Raw genomic sequence first — 22,969 nt, 5'->3', positions numbered from 1 at the left:
GGGGGGGGGGGGGGTCAGTCAGTCTGGCATTGGCTCATTTTTATATTCGAATAAGGTGGGATCATTGCAAGCCTAATCCAGAGGTCTTCAAAATAATCCATACTTCGACAGCTTTACCACTTTATCATGATTCAAACACATTTGTTTTCAATTTACAATAACGGAGGCACACAGGAAGTTCGCCTTTTTTTTCTTTTTTATATATATATATATATATATATACTGGTCTTACATATTCAGTCAAGCAATAGTCAATCATTGGAGGTCGAGAATACCTTTAATGCCATATTTCCATTGAAACAGATGTTTACCTTCAAAAGTAAAGTCAGCAGACCTAAAGATGGGAGATATTTCACAATGTCACCTTTTATATTAAAGGGGGACAGGCCATATATTATACGGGCATAGAAACATAGTGTTGCATCTATGTCATCTAATTTCAAAAGATTTAAGTTATGATATATTTATTTCGCCATATTCTTTTTTTACTGGCTAACAATTTCTTGAACTTTGATAGCCCTGAAATCTTTTGACATGTAAAGGGAAATATTCTGGCACCAGCAAAAATCTAAAACCTTTGAAATCCATTTAGGTTTGTCAATTTTGACACCTCGTTAATTTTTACTTAGCACTTACACCCCTACTTAAGTGTTGGATTAAGCTTGCAATGCACAGAAAATTAGACTTGTCGTACGAGTCCAAAAAGATGGCACTTGTTTTTGATAAACTGATTTTTATAGTGCTTGGTGTTATAATTTTCTTTCTTTTTTGAGCAACACTACATCCTTCAACACTGTATGAACCTCTCATAACTGCCCTGTCAGCAAGCTGTCACTCTAGCTGTGATGTTTGATTCTGTTTGGTTTACAAATGACCTTTGTGGAGTTTCGGTAAAACTGGAAGGCAAGTGAATTGTTGATAATCAAAACACCAAATGATTTATTTGTACCCCATTATAGTTTATTTTGAAGCATTTCTAACCCTTAGTCTATTTTGTGGTTTGAGAAGATTATGGCATTTAATATATACACCTTTTTTTGTTAGAATGTTGAGTGTGAACAATTTACGAAGAGCTTTGAAGTCGATTTTTAGTTAACGTTTTTTTCCTCCCCTAACATGCTCCAACAGTTTCCATGTTTTTAGCATGTATAGAGTGATCCTGCTTGCTTGGTAGACATTTTATTACACATTTTAAGGTAATATTTCTCTGACAGGCTGTCCACACTGTTATATAATTGTTGGTTTTTAAATAAATGTTCACCAAACCTGACCCAGATTGGATGTGGACCTCAATTTATTCTTTCATGATTTGGTATGAAAATTAAAATGAGAAAAAAAAAATGACAAATGAAATATGATGCTCCAATATGGAGTAAAGCAATGCCACCAGGTGGCGAATGGTAAAATACTGTCCTTTTAGATTATAGCTTCCTTCTGGGTTGAATCTTCTGTGATGCGAATCTTCAGCTCTTGTGCTCCTTCATAATTTACAGGTGTTTTCTGATTAAAGGTGAAATACGAGTACACTAGTCCACCTGACATACTGCAAAACAAATAATTAAAGCAAATGAATTGTTAAACCAGGGAAAAAACTCATGTTTGGTCATCTGGTCCCATCAACGTCTTCTGAGAGCTTTCAGTTGTAGTCAGGTAAAGTTTGTAATGACATTCAACACAATATGTTGATCACAAAGTGTAATTATAAAAACGCCAGAATAACACTAACTACAGTAGTGATGCGTTTTGTTTTAATACATTATAGAGGTCTGGTGGAGAGAATTACAAGATTTAGCAAGAACATTAGAGGAGACAAAATTATGAAAATATAACCCTAACTTTGGAGAGCATCATCTATTGAACACTGACACTTTCTGAAACCCAGATTAAGATCCATTGTGATTAAAGACCTATAACAATCCTGAAAATACATTACGGTCAATATTGTGAAATTTGATAGCCAGAATCAAATCTTAAACTCTTACCAAATGCTGAGGCCAAGGAAGTTGGTCCAAGAGAACAGGTAGTCTCCACCCACAAATATGCCAATATAGGCAACTGCAACGTTCTTAAGAAAGTTACAACAGTAATTCCAGTTAGTGAGGACCTCGTTTGAATATAGACAGATGGAAATGTGAAACACAAACATAGTTGACTCCACCAAGGAGGGTGTTTTCTTGAGTGGTGATATTGGGCTATATAAATAAACATTGATTGATTGAGTGGGAAGATAGGTCATTGCCATCAGCTGAACAGTAAGGAACTAGTTTTAGGTGCATATTTAGATCTTAAATTCTTAAAATTGCAAGATAAGCCATTTTGAACATGGTCACTGTTTTATGATTGATTAACACTATGTGTAGTATGATGTAGATTCAAGAACCACGTAGTTCGGAACTTTAATCATTTTCTATGATTAAAATAATGAGTTTCAAGGATAAGGAAACCTTGTTGGAGATTTGTCTGATTTCTAGTCTACAAATCAGTGTGGTCTTACCTTTATTGCTCCCACTACTGTTGTAGTAAGTGCAGAGTTATAATAGCTGCACAGGACTATGGAATACATCAGCACAAACCTGAGGAAACAAAACAGTTTAATAAAACCAGGTGGCGTAATTGAACATCTTTAGATTTTAAAAATATCACTATTTTGTACAGTTGACAGTAGAGTCACAGTAATATAGCATTTTGAAGTACATTTCAGTGACATACCCCATGGAGCAAGACAAGAGGAAACAAAAAACAAACGTGTCGTCGCCCCAGTCCTTAAATGTGACTGCCTGTGGAGAAAATCATACAGGGTGGTCAGGCAGGGAAAAAATCATATCGTTTTGAGCGCAAACATTTAGTAAGAATACACAAATTCACAGTTACTGTATGTACCTTGTGTAAATCTCCGGTAAACGCACTTGCCAAAAGAGTGGGGATGATGATGAAAAGTGCATTGTAGAATAAGACGCCATGCTTCCCGAGGCCCTTCAAAAGAAAGACAAAAACCTTAGATATAATGTGACCAAAATCAAATACACAACGATCATTTGTGGAGATACTTGTGACACAAAAAGTAATTGTAACGTAAATGTATTTACTTTTACAATTGGAAAATGTTAAAAACTCTTCATATTATACATCTATAGGCTGTCAATATCTTTAATCGCAAAAAAAGATACGTTTTTAAATATGTGGTTAGGAGGGCAGATGATCAAAGTCAAAGCTTTCAACTTTTTTCTAAATCTAATGGGCATATTCTTCTTTAATGATCTGATTCAATACCATTTATATTTCTACAAAAGTCTTAGACATATAGTACAAATGAAAGCAAACAATTATTTATAAAATAGAATTAACGACTGAGACAACTGTAATAAATAAGTCAGATTCGTCTTCGTTCTTTGGCAGGACAGCTGTGAGCAACATTTCCTAATACTGTATAATTTAACATAAAACAACTGTTTACTACACATATACAGACATTAAGCTTTTGTGAATGCAAGTTTTTTTTGGCATTTATTATTTGAAAGGCAAAAAAGTAAAAAAATAGCTTTGTTTATGAGTTAAGTCAACAGGTTTCTGAATTGTTCTCTCAGCGATCACAACATGGTTCTACCTGCTCTAGTTTCCACTCCAAATAAATGAGGCCACATCCAAAAAAGAAAAGGAAGAGGCAGAATTTAAAAGTCTAGAGACTAAAGATAAACAACGGCTGGCACAATTTGAACATCTACAAGAGGTGAAGGAGTTAAACACCGCAAGAGTTTGAGTTAAGGTTGATCTGGACAATATTCTAGCAGAAGCCATAAGAGCCAATAATCTTCTAGCACCAGAGTCAGCATTGTTCACTGAAGATGTGTTACTTCTGACAAGAAGGAACAAAGCAACAAGCCTCAAAGAAAGAAGAGAAGTGGACATCTTCATTATCTAGCTGGTACAAGAATAATTTTTTTCAAAAGACATCCAGACAAAATAAAGCTCCAAAAACAAGTAAAACCAGTTGAAGTTGTATAGGACAAGGACAATATCCTCAGGGTTTAAAAGAACCCAAGTGTGTCTTTCCGTCTGTGTAAAGACCTACACACAGAACGTGCAGCTAGTGTTACCTCGGTGCCAAGTTTCTTCTTGGTGTACACACCACTGGCTGCAGTGAAGGCATCGTTGAGCAGGATGAAAGTATAGCCCTCCAATTCGAAGGCTAGGTCAGAACTAGAGGAGAGGGAAAGAGGTATGGAAAGTACAGGTATTAGGGGTTAAAGCAGGGGTGTCAAACTCAAGGCCCGGGGGCCAAAACCGGCCCGCGACTTCATTTTACGTGGCCCCGCAAGAGCTTGCAAAGAATATAATATGTTTATTAAACAGTTACATGCCGTTTTACAGAAGCACATTGCCAATAAACAACATCTCCCACAATGAATCTCATTTTGTGACATGCGCACTGAAGAGACTTGTAATTATTTGCCCTAGACTTCTGCATTCAGACGTAGTTAATTATTAAGTTATTACCCTATCCGATAATAATCCAATGCAGAGGCAATAATGTAATATAATACATTATTTTATATATTTATATTGTCTTAAAGTTACAACTGGCCCTTTGAGTGCAACAATAATGCTAATGTGGCCCGCGATGAAATTGAGTTTGACACCCCTGGGTTAAAGGATCTATTAACAATTCTAAATCAATGAATTCAGATTTAAGAAATCTATACCTTGCAGCAACCATGGCACCGAAGACTATGGCTACAACGCTGAATACAAGGCGTCTTGGGAATGATTTTCTGGAAAAAAGGGAACATTCAAACATTCAGATCAAAGCCAGAAGCTCCTGTCTTATATAATACTTCTGATATATGAACCTCTTCATGTAAGTGGGCTCATAATACATACTGTTCTACACAGTTCAGAGATATGTCTTACTTTAGTAAATATACTTCCAAGGTCATCGTCATCAATATGGTGAACTTCCGTAATACTGTAAACATGGGTAAACTGTAAAAGCACAAAACACGTTCAGGAAACACATGAATGAGCAACGTGAAATTAAGGACTACTAGATAACATCCAAAATGGTTTAACCTGAGTTTTTTGGTGCTTGCCAGTCCTGTTATATGGTTCCCAACATACAGCAAAGGAAGAGGGAAAATCTGACAAGAAATTAAAGGAGTAATATATTTTGAAAACAAATGTTATCAAATCAATTATAATAGTATTTTGTTTATGAGAGAAATGCTTACTTTAAAGAGAATACTTCTGTCAAAATCTTGAAACTGGACTTTCTTTCTAATTTTGGCAGCATAAAGGACAACAAGAGTGACAATCATCTGAAAGTACAAAAGTGACAATGAAGAAGGATGTGTGTGTGTGTGTGTGTGTGTGTGTGTGTGTGTGTGTGTGTGTGTGTGTGTGTGTGTGTGTGTGTGTGTGTGTGTGTGTGTGTGTGTGTGTGTGTGTACATGATTCACATTTGCATAAACACTCAGAAACATCCAAACCTGGACAACTTACCTGGCCAATTCCCAGAAACAAGTAGGACGGAAACCTGAAAATCCAACACAAAAACAATAGCTGACTGTGTGGTATTGCATTGTGAATCACGTATTGCATTATGAATCATTTAGTTATAAGCTTCCTTTTGTGAGTGAGCTTTCTACATTGTTATTGCTATGAATGAAGATGAAAAGTACGCACATGCACTCAAGAACTACACTTCACTTCAGTATATCCATTTTATTATTACTTATTCGTCGTTACTTCAAATTATAGATTAAAAATAACACTTTTCACAAGGTACCCAGCAGTTTATGTAATGGTTAAATAAGCTCCACCTTAACCAGCTCCATTATTAAAGTGAATGCGTACATATTGATACAGTAATTGAATATACATTGTATTTCATAAAGGGAAGCTATGCTTTTGGCCCCTAAAGTTTGTTTTAGTTTAGAAACGTTTGAATGCATGACTTTTACTTGTATAGAGAACGCCCTTACTACACTGTTTGTATTATTACCACTTTTAATCATAGTCTTAGCATAACGCTTTTAACACTTGTTCCACCTAAATGACTTGACAGCATGACACAGCGCCACATAGCCTACCTGAAGCTCGTCAGCACGGTTTTATTCACCACCGTGATGAGGAACGAGCAGCCGGCGTAAAACAAGGCAGAATACAGCTTGAGCATTCCGGAGTGTTCAACAGTTTGTAGACCGCCAATGGCAGACATCTTAAGAAACTATAAAGACACCTGTTACAGTTTTATTACGTTTTTCTAAGGCGGAGTAATTCCTGGTTTAGTGGTGGGAGGTTCAATCCAAGGGACCCTGCCTGCAGGCAAAGGGGCGCGTGTCAATCACTACTGCAACAGGAAGTCAACTCAACTTTATTTGCACAGCACCTGTCATACCTGTCATGCTTCAAAGAGCAAGATTTAAACATGCCCTTCCCTGTTTTAGTTGATATTGACACAAAAGCAGGCTCCACCAGTGCAGGACATTAGACGTGAGCTGGCTTTGATCAAGTTTATATACATATGTTTCTGTCACAATTTGTTTTCAAGTTAATATAGTACTGTATTAATGAGACATGAGACACTACCAACCCCAAAAGCATTAAAAACAGCCTAAATGTGTATCACGTAGCCAAATATACAGAGGTTTGCATGTTAAACACACGTCATAAAAACACTATGACAGTGCTTGCGTTCACATACAACTGTAGACTGCAGTGCTGTCTGATAATTATGGGAAGTTAAACATTTACTCAAAGTCAACAATGTAGGCAAGAAGAAGACAAAGCAATTTCAGTGCAACTCTGCTAGATTATGCCGCACCCATAAATCTGCTGTTTGGAACACAAACCACCTTATTTAAATGGGTGCAGCAGTCACACCAGAGTGTTCAATATGTTGCTTCCAATAGATCCGTAAAAAGGGCAACCATCTTGAATGTGGCAACCATTCTGCTAAAATGTGCTGATCATTGATATTCTTTTATGATGCATTCATGGACTCATGTGTCGTAACAAGTTATATTTTACCGAAACAAACTGGATCATGTTCAATTTGAAGCCTGTTTCCTGAGTGAAACTCTGTGAGGAGGAAGAAGTAACACATACATGCAACCTGTGCTACTTTTTAGGTTCATGTGGGGTTGCCTGTGTAAATGTACAGCAACAGCAAACACTTTACACTATGGGAAAAAACAGACTTCGGCAAACATGAGGAATCTGCAGGACAGATTATTTTACAATAACATGACAATAAAAAATCACTGCTTGTTGTTGTGCATTAAATAAGACCATCATGCCAGTAGAGGGTGCTATTGCATCAGATTTATGATCTCTTCACAGTGTGAAAGAAAACATCCTTAAATGACAGGTAATCACAGGCACTCCTTCTGCTTCAACTTTACTTTTAGATGTTTGATTTTTTTATGCTCTATAATATTCTCACTTGCTTAGAGGTAAATAGCATTTGTATTCTTGTTTATCACAGCACATTAACATTGTTAAATCACCTTTTTTTGTAGTTGTATTAGGATACTTCTTCCTTCAGTTTTTCAAAGTATTGCCCTTGGATGCAAGATGAGCCACAGCTGAACCTTTCAGAAGGTTTGAGTGCTGATGAATCAGTGCCTGGAGATTTAAGATCACAGATTAAGTTGTTGGCAAGAGTTCAACAGGAGACAGCTGTAACATGTGTAACAGTAATTTTTGCTATTGTCCAATCTGACGCCATTATGTTTGTTTTCTTGGAATATGGTTTCTGATAAAGGGAGTGGCGAAAGTGAAAAGCTCTTTGATAAATGGTGAATGTCTTCACATCATCCTAGTATGTGCGAACCTACCTGGCAATAAACCTGTTTCTGATTCTGATTCTGATCGAGGGTTTTTGACAACGTGCATTGAAGAAATTTGCTGTGACTCAAGTATTATGTGATAAAGAATTACCGCTCGTCTGGGAATGGAGGGATTCAAAGGGGGGATTTCTGTCATTAGCTGGAGGGGCTTTTTGCCATTTGGAAAGAATGAGTTATTGACAATCAAAACAGCCTGAGGACTTGGATCTTAGCCTGATGGATAGGTTCATGTTGTGGCCTGTGAGTGAAGTAGTTAACCTGTGGATGACGGTTCTACTTGAATTTATTTTTTCATGTCATCAACATATATTTCACCTGACTTTTACATTGCAACATTTCTATATTGCACCACTTTAGTAGAAGAAGGACGCACAAAAGGGACTTACATACACTTGGAATACTACAGATACTGCCTGGGGTTGAAGGCCTATATCCTACAAAGTGCTTCAAATTGAGTGCCTGCGTAAACGTTTTTTATTTGAGTTCCTTGCATGTTAAACAATGCAGAATATGAAAAGCAGCATCAGCAATTCACGGCTGCTCCCTTCCATTCAGTCTCAGACAATTAATGGTTGGACGGCTTTGAATTGAATGTACTATTCACCAACACAACTTTGATGATTTTTTATACAGTAATCTATAAATCTAATACATCTGAATGCGAGTAAAATATTTTTCTTTTTCTTTAAATGAACAGTGTAGGATGTGATCTTTCAAACCTTAATAAAGGATGAAAGGTCAAAACTAAAACTAAACAGTTGTACAGCAGAGAGTTGTATTTAAAACAATCACAGAATAAAAGAGCTATCCCATAAATTACAAAGTTAAGTACATCAATAATGTAGGCTACTTGGTGACAGTGACAACAGCAAATGTGATTAGGTGCTTTCCCCCCTTGGTCCGAGTTTTTTGGAGAAAAATCCCTCACTTTGGAATGAGACCCAATAAATCTAATAATTGAGAAACTATCCACAGTTTTTTTGAAGCCCTCTCTGTAGCAGCTTGTCTCTGTGGGTTTAGTTATGACAGACGGGGGAGTGGGGTCTAGGTTTTGATCATCAGAGGGCAAAACGGAGCAAGGAAAGTTCAATTTATGCTCAGAATGATCTGGAGTTACCAAGGATAAGCTATAGTATTCATAGACTCCACAGATATAGATTGTCCATCTGAGTGTTCTCATGTGTCTTCTAGTGTGCGATGTGAGAACATTAGATGAGTGAACCTATTATCAAAACAAATCAACTTCAGTGCTAACATAATATTCATGCGAGTGCCTCCTGAAGTCTAAGTATTGATTGACAATTGGAGGACCTGAAATTGACTCAACAGACAAAAACCATCACTTTTACATTTTCTTAAATTTTGTTTTATGGTTTTATGTCCTATAAATGTGGCATTGTTGGAGGAGCTCGGGATTTAAAATGTTCATTGCCATATCTACACTGTAGCTACTTTACACATGACAATAAAGACACTGAATCTTGAATTGAAAACAATTGTCGCCCTCTAACCAATTGATGCTTTCTTAATATAGCCAAAAACCTTACGTACATTATTTGACCATGTCTTGTTTTGTTTTTTTAAATAAATGATAACTACAACTAGACCTGGAAGCAAAAATACAAATATAACATAAAATATAAAGTATTTATTAAATCACGTTATTTTTTTATGCAATTGTATTACGATACAAAGTATAAATGTAATGACAAAGATTTAATTCACATTATTCAACAAAATAAAAAAAATACTCCATTAAAAGTAAAACCCCCTTTTTGTAACCTTTACATTAAGTAAAAGCACAGAATCATTAGCAATGAAATATACCTCAAATATTAAAAGTAGACAGAAGACAGTAAATTTTTAGCTGATTTTAAAACACTTCACATACGGTGTGGTTTAAGAATCAGATTGTATGTCAAATCATATTTAAGGTTTAAGAATCAGATTGTATGTCAAATCATATTCTGAAAAAGAATATCTATTAAATACATGTAGTTGATTCTAGAGTAGTTTGAAATGTATATAGTAAATGTAAGTACAAGTACCTCTAAATGATCATCATCAATAAAGAAAGAGACAACCGTGAGGGCTTATGTATCACACCAAGTGTAGAAAACACAACACAGAAAATTAGATTCCTCATGCTGTCTGTCTGCTCCGCTTCATCCTGGCCTGCAGCGCCATCAGGGCTCTCTTCAGTTTGAGATGAGCACATATGGGCTTCCTTAAACCCTTTATATGCAGACTGTCGATCCGCAAGAGAAACATGTTTCAGGGTTAGATAGTGGCACAAAGAAACAATTTGATAACTGTAATAATATGGCCTATTGTTGATGTTCACCACTTACATCAGTGCAGGGATGTCACATGCACCGTTGCTCTGTTGCACACTCCACCTCTGAACCCTCAGCAACACTTGGAGGGGAATGTCCTTCTTTACTGAGAAGCAACATTTTGGAATGCCAGCTGCAATGTGGGATTAAGATCCATTAAAAGAATGTTTAAACAACAATAATGATTAACAAATGTGTTTAATTGTGTCTCTGCTATCACTGCCATTCTATCAAGTTATATTTTTAGGTACAAAATCACTTTAAATGTGCGGGTGTTAGCCAAAAAGGCACATTATTAACTGTTGTCCCTGGGCCTCAAGTTACATTTGGCAATCAAGCAAGAGATAAAACACAAAATATATAAAATAGGGAAGGAGAAAAAAAACATGAAGAGCTGGAAGGGATAAAAAGCTTAGAAGTATAACACAGGCATGTTGGTTTGTAAAAAACAGTAGAAGTTTAACTTTTTTCAAAAGCAGAAGGCACTATATGGGTTTGACTTTAGGTTTGGTTTTGTTTTAAAGATAATGACAAATACAATTGAAAGAAATCTAAAGTTTTAGATTGAAAAACAAAGAAGATTATTTAATCAATAAACAGCTGCATCAACAATATAGTTATTGAGATACTCTGCCTTTACAACATCAAATTATCATTTTCATTTTCTTCTACAATATGAAGTGAAAGTGAAAGACCAATCGATTCCTGTATATTCTGCCCAAAAATATAAACATCTCTGAGCATGTATATAACTTACCTTAAAAAAAACTGATTCTATTAAAGCGTTGTCTTGCTTTTAACATAAATTGTCATAATAATGGGGTCCTTACCTTCAGTGNCTTAACGTTACGTTAACGTTAAGTTAGTTAGTGTACTACTACGTAAGTTAAGTTACGTACACACACACACACACACACACACACACACACACACACACACACACACCCACCACACACACACACCCACACACACACACACACACACACACACACACACGCAAAGAATTGATACTGATTTACGACAGAAAGTATTATGATTTCTTAGCTTTTCATGTAGTTATTAATTATTTTCAGACACCCACATTCACAACCACACACACACAGACTATTTGAGCATATGTCTATAACCTCTATTTGTAAGTAGGTGGGTGGGGGACCCACCTACTTACAAATAGAGGTTATAGACATATGCTCAAATCTACCACCATCTTACTGTAATGAATGCACCAAAATGCAAAACACAAAGTAATTAAACAGTGATGATTAAGTTATTAAACTATGGTAGGTTTAAAGTCTTTTTGAAAACCAATGTTACTTTCGTTTTGAAAATGACTCTTTGTTTAAACTGCCTGTGTAGCAGAGTTCGTGGTACAGGTATGTTCCACTCAGACAGGCTCTGACAGGTTTAATTACCACACTTTTTATAGGATTTTCTTTGATTGACAGATACTGAATTAAGGCTTAGCTAGTGCCACACCCAAAGTCAGGAAAGCTGGGTTATAGTTTAAACAACTGAGATCAATGGGAATTTAACTGAAATCAAATGTCAACCACAGAGTCAAAAGAAACAAAAGGTATATATTTAACGGTGTATCTGAATACTTAAGATAAATTAGTATACAGTATGTGGTGAGTGCAAGGCTTTGTAATATGTTGTAATGTTCTGATGTTGAACAAATAATTATCTTATTAACCCTTTGGGAAACATTTTCGATAAATGATCATGGAAACTATCTTTCAAGCAGAAGACATCATTTGAAAAGCCCCTGAGCAAACACATTATGAGTCTTTTTTAAGTCAACTTAGTCAACTAAGTTTGACGATGCCATGGAATTGTTTGGTTGTAATCATTTATGTTTACCACTGAAGCAACATTGGCCCGGGGCAATGTATGTTATCAAAGCTTTTAACACTGAACAATTAATCAGGCAGATATAAGACACGTTTATAGTTCCCGACACACAGGTATTATTTCAGAACAGGTACCGTAAATGTCAGAATGTGGGAGATCTTGCATCCTGTTCCAACTGAAACTGGCAACACATACATTCTGGCAAAAACAACTTTTAATCATCCTGCACAAAAAAATATGAAGCAACACTGTCTAACAACAAAGAGATTTGTGTGCTTGAAGAAGATAATGAAAGGCAGCTACTGATTGACACGGTTAATTCATCGTATCAGTGCAACATGTGACGGACAATTCGATAAATAATTGTTACTAGCCGACTTCTAAATCTGCCGTGAAATACACTAAGTCCAGCTTATTTCCTCTTTACCCTCAGATCAATATCAACGTTTTCATTTTACATTTTAGTTTGCAGTAGTTAGGCACACCTACAATCATTGTGTCCTCTGGGGGGGTTATAACTGTCCAGCCTTTTGAACTTACGAACTATAACGCTGGACAGGTTCAAAGAATTGATACTGATTTACGACAGAAAGTATTATGATTTCTTAGCTTTTCATGTAGTTATTAATTATTTTCAGACACCCACATTCACAACCACACACACACAGACTATAAACACTATTAGTCATCATCTTTAAAGGTGTAATTATGTTGAGCTTGTGAATAACGACAACAGACAGCTGAAGATTTTTGGCAGGGATATATTCTGTATTGTCTCTCTTATTTTCAATTTACAATAATATTTCTACCACACAATAAGTAACGGCCTAAGTTGTTTTACATGGATGTCTTAAATGTCAGATCTCTGACTTATATACAGGGTTTTTCTGCTGTAATTCACTTATTTGAAATGGAGCTCTGAGGTGTGTTACATCCTCTTATATAGAATACAATTTGTTTACAGTATGTGCATCAGTATATACATTTCTAAGGTTGGAACAAACAATACAATATCATGATTCCTCTTCCACAGGATCTGGATGAAAACTGACTGATTACTAAAGTTACAGGTAGTTCTTCTATGGCCCTCTCTACAGATACAAGACAGCAGAAGGGGTTGAGAGAGAACAAAGTTTGACTTGGCATTTTATTGGTTCATGGTTTACATCTCAAGGCTTGTAGTGGAACAGTGATGATCTTCATTCTGTTTCCCTTCATGGCCCGGAGTGTCAGTACTCAGGCTGTCCTCTGGCAGCCACGTGCAGTAGGCGCAGCAGAAGTTCTGCAGGTGAGCTAAATGAAGAGCCGTGGGCCGGATCTGGGGCCTCGGTGTCCCCCAGGCAGTCAGGGTCCACCGCACAGCTCTCTGAGAGGAAGGAGAGGACGTTTTTCAAGCTGTGCCTATAGGCCATTTCATCCCCAACTTATTAACTTGTCTGAACATGAGGAATAATAAACCAGACTATACCTGAGTCACAGCAGAGTCCTGAAGCAGCGCAGCGTCCTCCCTCAGATCCACAGGGTCTCCCTCCCGCCTGGCAGGGGGTCAGCAGGTAGTTCTCCTCCACACAGTGAGCTGTCTCCGGGGACCCCAGCAGGCAGCCCAGGCCCTCCCCGCAGCAGATGCTGGGGCCAAAGCAGCGGCCCCTGTCTCCGGGGCCACAAGACATGCACTGGAGGAGAATTGGGAAGATTTAAGCATTCATAATAAAGTGTTATACATCCAGTCAATTCGTTTGGAAACATTGTAACACTTATTAAGCATTGCACTCTCTTTTGATAGTCTCTCGTGTTAATTAAAAACACTTGTAAAGGGCATGCTTAAAAGTTGGAAAACTGTTGCATGATTCTGTTGCACATTAATCTCAAAACACTATGCTTGTCTATATTATTAATGTTTGCATATAAACTTGCCTGTATATATCAAAAAATGCAGAACTAAAATAATATAAAAACACTTGAAATGCATCATGATGGGTGTTGTTTCTACTATAAGTTATTATGCACACAATTATCATTATAACAAATAATAAATGTGTTCATCTAATAGCTAGCTCCTGAAATTGGACATTTTTGCTATATTTAACAATGTTCCATCCATCTTCTCCCGCTTATCAATTTTATTAAGTAAAATGGCTTGGTTTTTCTCTAAACATTTAAACCCAAATCTCAAAATCATAAATCAATATCAACTGATCTCATCAAATGATTGCAAATTGAACTATTTCATATTTAAAATGATCCTAATGTTATATATTTTACTTCCCCTTACTTTGGGGACATTTCAAACCAAAAAAGCATCCAAAGTATTAAAAAGAAATCTGATAAAGTCACAGATGACAGGGTAAGTGTCCTCACCTGTCTGTTGCCAGACTCCGCCAGAGCGCGCTTCCCTCCTCGGGGGCAGTTCTGGATGTAGCAGGCGGAGGAGAGGGCGAGCAGTGCCAGGACGCACATGGGGAACAAGGAGTGAGGCATCGCTGCTGGTTAATGGAAGAGCCGCGCACTGGTCTGAGCTCCGTCTGGAGATGTGTGGCTGATACCCCGGTACATGGCTCACTTTATAAGCGGATGGACATGAACAGACAAAGCGATTGACACTCACATCTGACGTCAGTGTCGTGCTGTACACCTCTCCGCACGCACGCGCACCCGAAGGCCACCTGGCTGCGTGCGTGTGCGCAAGAGGTCGCAGCAGATATGGCTCTGAATCAGATTAGTGGCATCTAACAAATCAGAGAACAACGCTGACAACACAAGATGCCTTTTCTGTATTCAAGACTGCGCCACACTTATTTAGAACATCTTTCTGAATAATTTCAGCCTACGCGGATGGCACACACTGAAAATGGCAGAACATTAGCGTCTAATTAGACTTGTGGACAACTAATTGGATGTACTGCAATGAGCGCAATGATTATACATTTCATGGTGATCATGCACAATTTATGTTAAACACCGTTCATCAGTAAATACATATTTTTCCTCTTGTGACATGGAGGGTATGGTTCTTTCATCATGACAACCTCGAGGTCACACAGATTATCCTGCTGCTGTAATTTCAAACAATTAATGAGAACAACAAGATTAGCATTTCAAATGGACGTAACTATCTGAAGTTCATTATTCCGTTCAGTTTCTTGTTGCATGCTTTGGATTCTTACTCCCCGATTAGCTGTTGTGATGCAGAATGCTAAGTGGAAAACCTGAGCATCAGATTGAGGGTGTTTACTTTTGTTTTATTTCATTTCTCACATGGAGAACAACAAGCTCATCAGTTCATTAGACAAGTAAAAGCAGTAGTTAATACCACTCTACATCTCTTTTAGAGTGACGATACTTGTATCTGATGTGTTGAAGATTATGTTTTTTGTTCACATGCAGAACAACTGATTCAGCCTTTACTCTGAGCGGATACAGGATCATGACCTTGGTTAAGCTTAATGTTGTCAGGGTAACCAACACATAAATATTGCCACTTGTGGATGCAAAGCCCAATAAATGCTGTTTTTCCTGACTACCCATTTAACCCTTTTGTGAATGCAAGACAAACTCATTAGAGGTAATTAGGTTGAAGTGTTAAGAGGAAGGAACATGAATACCTGGGCAAGGACACTGGAGTACATGTAGCTTCTCATAACATTGCACCTTTAAAAAACAGTGATAAAACTAGAACCATAATCTTATTGGAGATATATGGAGACATTTTAATAATAATGAAGATATATATTTGAACAGAACCAACACGAAGAAGTCATCTACATTTTCTGCCTTTATTTCTGTTAAGACAAGAACAATATACCAGAGTTAAGGGAATGTAAAATGGTGAATAGAGTGAAGGAAAGAGGGGAAGGATGAGCATGACAAGTGTGATTCTTCATAATGGCCAAACGGCCTTGGGTAGACATGAATTCATGTTCATTCTTCTGGCCCCTTGCTCCAAATGCTTGTGTCCCAGAACCTTTTCTTTTTGCATTCCCAACACATCTACAAGGTCAGGTTGTGTACAAGGTCTGCAGAACCAAGGCTGCAACAACGCTTCAACCCTGGATGAAAAGGCAAAGGGGGAGGGGGTTTCTTTAAGCATTCTTTTTCTGCAGATTTTTGTAAAGGTCATTGCTTTCAGTGATGTTCTTTCTAAGCTGTGGACATAAATACAAAGTTGAATTTGTGACGTGGCGGGTTCAAGAAGTGCCAAAATAATATTATAAACAGATTTCAAAAACTCAGGCGTGAATCAAAATCATAATGTAGAAATATTACAAAAGTATACAAAAAATGAGAGTAGTATCAATGTCTGAAACATGAAACACTTAATCTCAGGTATAATGCTGGTTTCACCTTCAGAACATCCTCTTCATTGTGTTGATTTGCCTTTACACGTTATCTGTTAGTGATGAACGCGTATGACCTCACTACGCGGGGTAGTGCTTTGGCAGGCTGAACACAAGATGTGATTGGCAGTTGATATGGTGACAGAGCTTGGTGGTTGTGGTTCCCTCCGCAGGCAGGAGTGGCAGAGCAAGTGGCCGCAAGTAAGACGGTAGATGGAGGATGCAGATTTGGAGTAGCCAGAGACCGAACAGGAACACGCAGAGCACGTCTTCTCACCTGGCAAGCAAAGGAAAAAAAGCAACCATTCAATGGATTTATATTGTTTAACATCAGAGATCAGTAACATTTCAAAACAACACATTTCAAAACTCATTTGTTTTTTTGTGCATTTCAAGAATTATTTTGTTACGTGTTGGGTTGCCATCCTTTCTTTTTTTAAATTACAGTGTCATGTACACCAGAATGTCTTTCATCACTAACGTTTTTTGCACTTTTGTTTGTGAAAATGAAAAGAAAATCCAGTTCAGAAAAAAGAAAAATGTGTCTTGATCGCACTAATGTATTTTCCAGTGTAGAATTTGTTAGAGTCAAAAATAATTTGCGACATAAAGGGATCTTTTTGATGCCTAACAAACCCTTTACTTGATTTTGTCCGTTTTAAAAAGGCAGCATCGATGAGCTATGAGAGACTTTCTGCTGACCATGCGAGTCTGATAAGACCAAAAACAGCTCTGCATTAACAGGATGCAACGGTGGGCATGTTGCTTCAGATACAAATTAGATAAGAAATACAATCAAGGATTGATATGGAGATTTTGATTTGTCAGAATGTGTGTATAAATCGTTACTTGAATTGGAACCGAATGTCACTTGCTTTTGTAAAACTGAGAAAATCAATAAAGATATTTACAAAAAAAAAAAAATACAATCAAGGAAGTCCAGTTTGTAGAACAATGAGTCTAAAGTTAAAGAAAAACACTGCACCGTATTGTTGTTATGGCAAAAGTTGAGCTTATTTTTGTGAAGGAACCCTGTTGTCAACGCACTTCTGTTGACACTAAACATATTTTAGTTTGAGTGTTTCAAAGTAGTTTGAGTGTTTCAAAGTACACTTCTCTTAATCCTACCTTGTGGGATGCTCGAGGGGCCGGCAGCCTGACACTGCTGTGATGGGTTCACTAGTTCAGAATCAGGTGTAACCCGTTTCTGCTGAGTCAAGTTTGAGGTGAAGGAGGGTCTGCCCTGCAGGGCGGAGAAGAGGGCCTCATCCAGGCTGGCTGACAAACGCTGCTCATGAGAGCTGAAAACTGATGAAGACGGAGTAAACACCAACAAGTCAGCAGGAGAAACACAGTAGTGAAATGTGTTGACTTTTTTTTTTTTGTATAACAAAACACATTTTACCAGAAGCGACATCATGTCTTGGTCTTTTTGTCTGCTGTAGTAGTTGCCTGTCTGCTGGCAAACCTTCTGTGGATTCTTCGGAAACTCCACCTAGATTTCGTTTCATACTTCTTTCCGATTTCCTCTCCGTGTTAAGAGACTGGGTGTGAAATTTGTGATTCCCATTATCTGATGAATGACTTAATCCAGTGTCTTCTACTTGAGTAGTCCTGTTTGTGTTGCTGGTGCAAGCATTATCGTGAAAAGCAGTGTTGTTTGTCAAGCTGTCACTGAGACTTTGAGAGTCCTGGGACTGTCCTTCTACATTGGAGTCTAAAAGTCTCGAGGCCTGTGGATGCTCTCCCTCCCCTTGTCTCCCCAACATCCCCTCCCTCCTTATCATACTGTTTTGCAGGAGGAAGTGGTCAATGCGGCTTTTCAGTTGAGGGTTAGGAAGAGGCTGGGAGGTGGAAGTAAACGGGACGCCAGTAAAGGGGTCGTTTGGGGGTCGACCCCAGGTGGCTTCCCTCTTCTGGTGCTCCTCCAGCGTGCTGTGGTCAACGGACACGCCACTGGGCAGCAGCATGGGCAGCATCATGACCTCTTGGGTTATCCGGTCATGGAACTCTTCTGGGATGGAAAGATGGCTGGAGTCAGACAAAAAGCGGACATAAAATCATTATCCTTTATTATGATTATGAGCTCTATTTCATCTACAACAAGAAGCAAATTAAAAATAAATGTATTTTTTCACATACCATGGAGGTGTATCTGCTTGCAGTAGTGGTTTCATCTGGCTGGCAGAAGGGGTAAAGAACGAAGGTCTTGGCAGCTGTCTTTGGCTGTCCTCGTGGACTTTTTTAATTCTCGCCACTTCTTCTGCAGGACAGCAGCGAGCAGGTTGCCCCCACACAGCCAAAGTCTTGAGCCCCAGAGCAGATGCTGAACCGCCAAATGGCAAAGTCACGCGGAGTTGTGTCACAGCGCCCAATGAGAGCAGACCCCGACTCCACAGATCCTCTTGGCGACTGTTCGCAGGTTGTGGGGGGAGTGAGGAGAGGAACGGGGGCCGGGGCCTGACATTTGAACGTGTGAAACAGACTTGGGTTTCCTCCCTGAGTTCGCAGCGGCCTATCAGCTTAAACTCTAGTTCAGGGTTACTGGATTCAGTGTTTGACTTGAACGCATAGCTTCTTTGTTGAGGCTCATCTGGAGCCTCTCCACACCACTGCTGGGCCTGATGTCTCCACTGGTGTCCATTGCTCTGACGAGATTTATTGCCATGCCCCTGCTGTTTATCTCTGCACTGTTTCTGGTCCTTTACCGGCATTTGTTTCTGCTGAACCCGTTTGTTGCCTTGGTCCAAATTCTGTGTGGGTGTGGATTCAGAGCTGGTGCTGATCTCCAGTCTCTTGCAGGCTTGTCCTTTGTCCATACCCCAGGGCCAAAGCTCCACATCCACCCTGTACAGCTCCACTTTGAAACCAAACTTCAGCGTCACCTGAGAGGAACAAAAATAAATATGGAAATCAATATTAGAGATTCATTTATTACAAGTGATGCCACTTTTGCAAATATTAAAATGCTAAAAGATATTGTACAGATGCTGTTTTATTAAATAAACTACAGCATTCTGCCATAAGAGTGCTCTTGCTTTAGGCTTGTAACTTGAATATAAGTTGATGTTTTTAAGACTGAAGGCCATTAGTTGGCAGTAAAACCTTAGACAGTAGCCACTTCTGATATAGACAATGATCATTTATCATTGTCTCTAACTCTTAGAAAGAAATTAAACCTCTACTCAAGTAAGACAATCTTACCTGTACAGGTGGTCGTAGGAAGTACTCCAGCTTGAAGCCCTGCCTCCGGAGAGCAGGGTCGGCTGACACAAGGTTTGTGACATCATAGCCATCTGCACAGAGCTGCAGTTGAAAAATAAATTAGTTTGCCATAAGTGTATGGCAAACCTGAAGTGTTTGTCCAATAAACTTGTTTTACTATAAACTGTTCATTTTAGGCATACTTTTTTTTTTACAATTCTGGAAATCTTTTCAAGTTTCAGCGGCCTTCCACATTAGAATCGAGCACAGAAGACATTCAATATAAAACATCACATGGAAGGAGATGTGACAATATACAAGATGATGGTGGGTAAAATAACAACTTCCCTGCCGAGTGTGGAAGAAGGTGCAGTCATGATCAGATTACAAAATACAAATAAGAAGAACATAACAAGGTCAGCTGTGATTCACTCTCCCACACATCACTTTGTCCCTCTGCTTCTATTTTCACATCTCTGTCCTCCGCCTTTATCCTTTGCAGAGTCGTGTCTATCTACGTTCATTCTTGCTGTAAACTATTTCGACCTATTATTTTTTTTTAAGAAAATAGGCCAAAGCAAAATCTCACTATAATAAGTGTAGAAGAGTGTCAGTTTTTATTTTATTCTGTACTAGGTAATTGTTGTTAAGACTACTTGAATGTCAATTGGAAGTAGCAGCAATTTTCTACCAGAAAACAAAAACAAAACAGGGAGGTATCGTATATTGGGGCAGTACCAATTGTCTTTTCTTTTTTTAGATTTGAAGCTTAAATTATGGTTTTGGAATAAGGCTTCCAGTGTCTGACGTCATTTTATGATTTCATCACTCTCAAAAAAATCCTTAAACTAATCCACAATTTGAATAAAGCCATTCATAGGATTAAAAGAGTTAGACTTTTTGAATTGTGTTGAATGCAACTCGTCAGTGTGTCTCTCTCTCCCTTTATGTGCAGCAAGCACGAGAAGGGACTGTTTTTGAAGGTAGTCAAAAATGTTGTTTTTGAAAGGGTAAATGCCAAAACATATATATTGAAGCAAAACATTGTGTAAAAAACATACAGTAAATCTACCTTATTGTGTTTTTCTTTTTACATGTTTACTTCACAAGACTCTGGAGTCATTGGAAATGTTCAGATCACAAGAGTCTTGAATGTAATGCGAATAGTAGTCTTGTTTTTATCTGCAACTTTGCAAAAATACCAATTTGGAATGTTGATTTAAAATTCTGATGTTAAAGTTATGATTAGGCTTCAAAGCTTTGGGTTTTTCTGAAAGGCCCTATATTTAATGCAATTAATAAAACTTAAAGAAGTTAAGGTTACATGATGTACATAAAATGGTTGTACCTTGTTGCAATGAACTGTCGCATAAAAGTGTGGCAGACAGAGATTCACAACCATATTGTCCAACCTGTGAAGACAAACTGATTAAGAGGCATACATGTTCCCTTGGGTCACAAACAGTATATAGTCAATGTATAGGTCAAGGCAAAATGAGGCATTCATATAAGAGCTTTCTTAACACAGATTCACATTGGTTCACAACTCTGCCCTGGATTATTTGAAGATAATCACTTTGTTTGACCTCATCAAAAAACGACCTTCAAGAAGTGACTCATCTCTCATAAACTATTTTGAACACTGAGTTTAACAAGGTAAGCACACACAGTACGAGTGATTTAAAAAAAAAGGAGATAGTTACTGAAATAAATGTTTGCCATCTGACCACTAAGTAACAATAGGAATATTTTAAATCTATACTTGTCTACACTAAATGATTAATTGATTAATAATATAAAATAGTAAAAAGGTAACAAAAGTTAGACCTAAACATAAACACGATTTGGCCACTACATCTTTCCTATTACTCTCTATAATGAATGACAGTCAAAATGTCAATATTTGCAAAGCTGAGAATGTAATGTTATTCCTAACGATATGATATGCAATACAATATCATACAAGACTACCTAAGTGGATAGCCTGCATTACATCAAGCTAACTTCACAAACAAATTAGTCCTCTGTCTGAAGGAAAATAGTTAATCACGCTAACCTTACTACAACACTACACCAAATAAACTGATACCAACGAGATTTTTCATTTTTCAGATATATTATCTGCACTGATGTAAGAGGATCTGGGCCTCAAACGAAAAACCTGTAAAAACATTTACTAACGTGAAGCATCGAGCTAATGCTAGCTTTCACGGTATGTGTTGGTATATTCACATACGCTAACACCACACTTATGGTTAGCTAGTAATATAATGTTCGCCAACATTGCTAATGCTGAGCCAATCAGACAATGATTACACAACATTAGTAAAATAATAGCATACCGAGCTTACGTCGCCTTATTGTTGCTGTTTTGGGTCTTTATTTGGCTCCTTTGGCCAACTTTAGAAGGTAGCTAACATCCAAACATTAGCTAGCTTAGCCAACAGTCCGACAAATCTAGGGAAGCCGATGAGGGAAATGCCTTTAATTTGTAATTGCAAAATGTCTCGATGGATGCTACAGGTAGGATAATAAGCTTGATAAATGTTTGTCCACCGATTTATTTTATTTCTCACTTTAGCACAACCTTTACTGTGTAATAATGTAAACGTCTTGACCTTTTGTCAATATTGTGTCTGTCTTTTCAGAGTAGTCTCTCCTCCTCCACATATATGTCAACAAGGTCGATCACCTTTACAATCAAAATCAGAAATCAGAATCAGAAACAGGTTTATTGCCAGGTAGGTTCGCACATACTAGGATTTTGACTTGATGTAACAAGATGCTAAATGGCAGCTTGCAGCATTTCAAGGACTAATAGTATGCATTTCCTTTTGATAGTTCCAGTGTCTCCATCTTACATTCAGCCTAGAAGACATTAAGACCAAACTGGTCACAGAACTTTTTGGTTTGTGATTCCAAAAAACAATGCTCATTTCACGTGGAATCTCTCCTCACTCAAGTTATGCACAGTAAGTACAGTTTTGAGGTACACTGTTTGAGCACTACTTTTGTACCTCACATTATATCAGAATGGTGTAGCCATATTTTGACTCAAAATACATTTATGTGACGGCTTCGGTTCTTTCTTTCTAAACAAACTTGTAAAATAAGATGCATTGCTACAGATGAAACCACCAACAGTACATAGATACCTATCTATTTGTATACATTAAACATTCTGCTGAGAAGTTTATGCATTATTGCTAATAATTAAATAACTTCATGAACCAATTAATTCTGCTTAATTTACTTTTGATACTTATTTCAATGATAATACTTTTCTATGCAGGAATTGTACTTGTAATGGAGTATTTTACAGTATGATATTGCTACTTTTAAGGACGATCCTTTTCAACACAGGGCTGGCCGAAGTTTAGTGTAACAGTGGTTTTGT

At 37.7% G+C, this 22,969-nt stretch overlaps 4 protein-coding genes across 7 annotated transcripts in view; all 4 read right to left on the bottom strand.

Annotated features, from left to right (window-relative positions):
• otofa (otoferlin a) overlaps positions 1–22,969 on the bottom strand; it is a 934,066-nt gene that overhangs the window by 490,707 nt on the left and 420,390 nt on the right. The gene's annotated exons all lie outside the window — the stretch shown is intronic.
• Positions 615–6,334, bottom strand: slc35d2 (solute carrier family 35 member D2). The gene is made up of 12 exons (XM_010795226.1): positions 6,087–6,334; positions 5,497–5,530; positions 5,226–5,312; positions 5,068–5,135; positions 4,909–4,980; positions 4,701–4,769; positions 4,095–4,197; positions 2,881–2,973; positions 2,710–2,777; positions 2,495–2,573; positions 1,983–2,065; positions 615–1,543 (listed from the first exon to the last, which is right to left on the bottom strand). The coding sequence occupies exons 1-12, from the start codon at positions 6,212–6,214 to the stop codon at positions 1,417–1,419; spliced, it is 1,011 nt and encodes a 336-aa protein (XP_010793528.1). The 5' UTR covers positions 6,215–6,334; the 3' UTR covers positions 615–1,416.
• On the bottom strand, positions 12,780–14,567 carry avp (arginine vasopressin). Its single transcript, XM_010795227.1, has 3 exons — positions 14,393–14,567; positions 13,503–13,707; positions 12,780–13,400 (listed from the first exon to the last, which is right to left on the bottom strand). The coding sequence occupies exons 1-3, from the start codon at positions 14,510–14,512 to the stop codon at positions 13,264–13,266; spliced, it is 462 nt and encodes a 153-aa protein (XP_010793529.1). The 5' UTR covers positions 14,513–14,567; the 3' UTR covers positions 12,780–13,263.
• Positions 15,367–22,037, bottom strand: ubox5 (U-box domain containing 5). Of its 4 annotated transcripts, XM_010795230.1 has the most exons (8): positions 21,915–22,037; positions 20,921–20,984; positions 19,573–19,674; positions 18,511–19,253; positions 17,774–18,399; positions 17,497–17,676; positions 16,376–16,645; positions 15,367–16,080 (listed from the first exon to the last, which is right to left on the bottom strand). In XM_010795230.1, the coding sequence occupies exons 2-7, from the start codon at positions 20,972–20,974 to the stop codon at positions 16,425–16,427; spliced, it is 1,926 nt and encodes a 641-aa protein (XP_010793532.1). In that variant the 5' UTR covers positions 20,975–20,984; positions 21,915–22,037; the 3' UTR covers positions 15,367–16,080; positions 16,376–16,424. The 4 variants fall into 4 exon arrangements, with proteins under 4 accessions (XP_010793532.1, XP_010793530.1, XP_010793531.1 ...); XM_010795228.1 differs by having other exon boundaries at positions 15,368–16,645; XM_010795229.1 differs by having other exon boundaries at positions 15,368–16,645; positions 21,924–22,032.

The sequence above is a fragment of the Notothenia coriiceps genome, unplaced genomic scaffold, assembly GCF_000735185.1.
Source record: "Notothenia coriiceps isolate Sejong01 unplaced genomic scaffold, NC01 NC01_scaffold00037246, whole genome shotgun sequence".
In the NCBI taxonomy this organism is placed as follows: domain Eukaryota; kingdom Metazoa; phylum Chordata; class Actinopteri; order Perciformes; family Nototheniidae; genus Notothenia; species Notothenia coriiceps.
The sequence above is the reverse complement of the archived record's forward strand: the minus strand, read 5'-3'. Positions and strand labels throughout refer to the sequence as shown.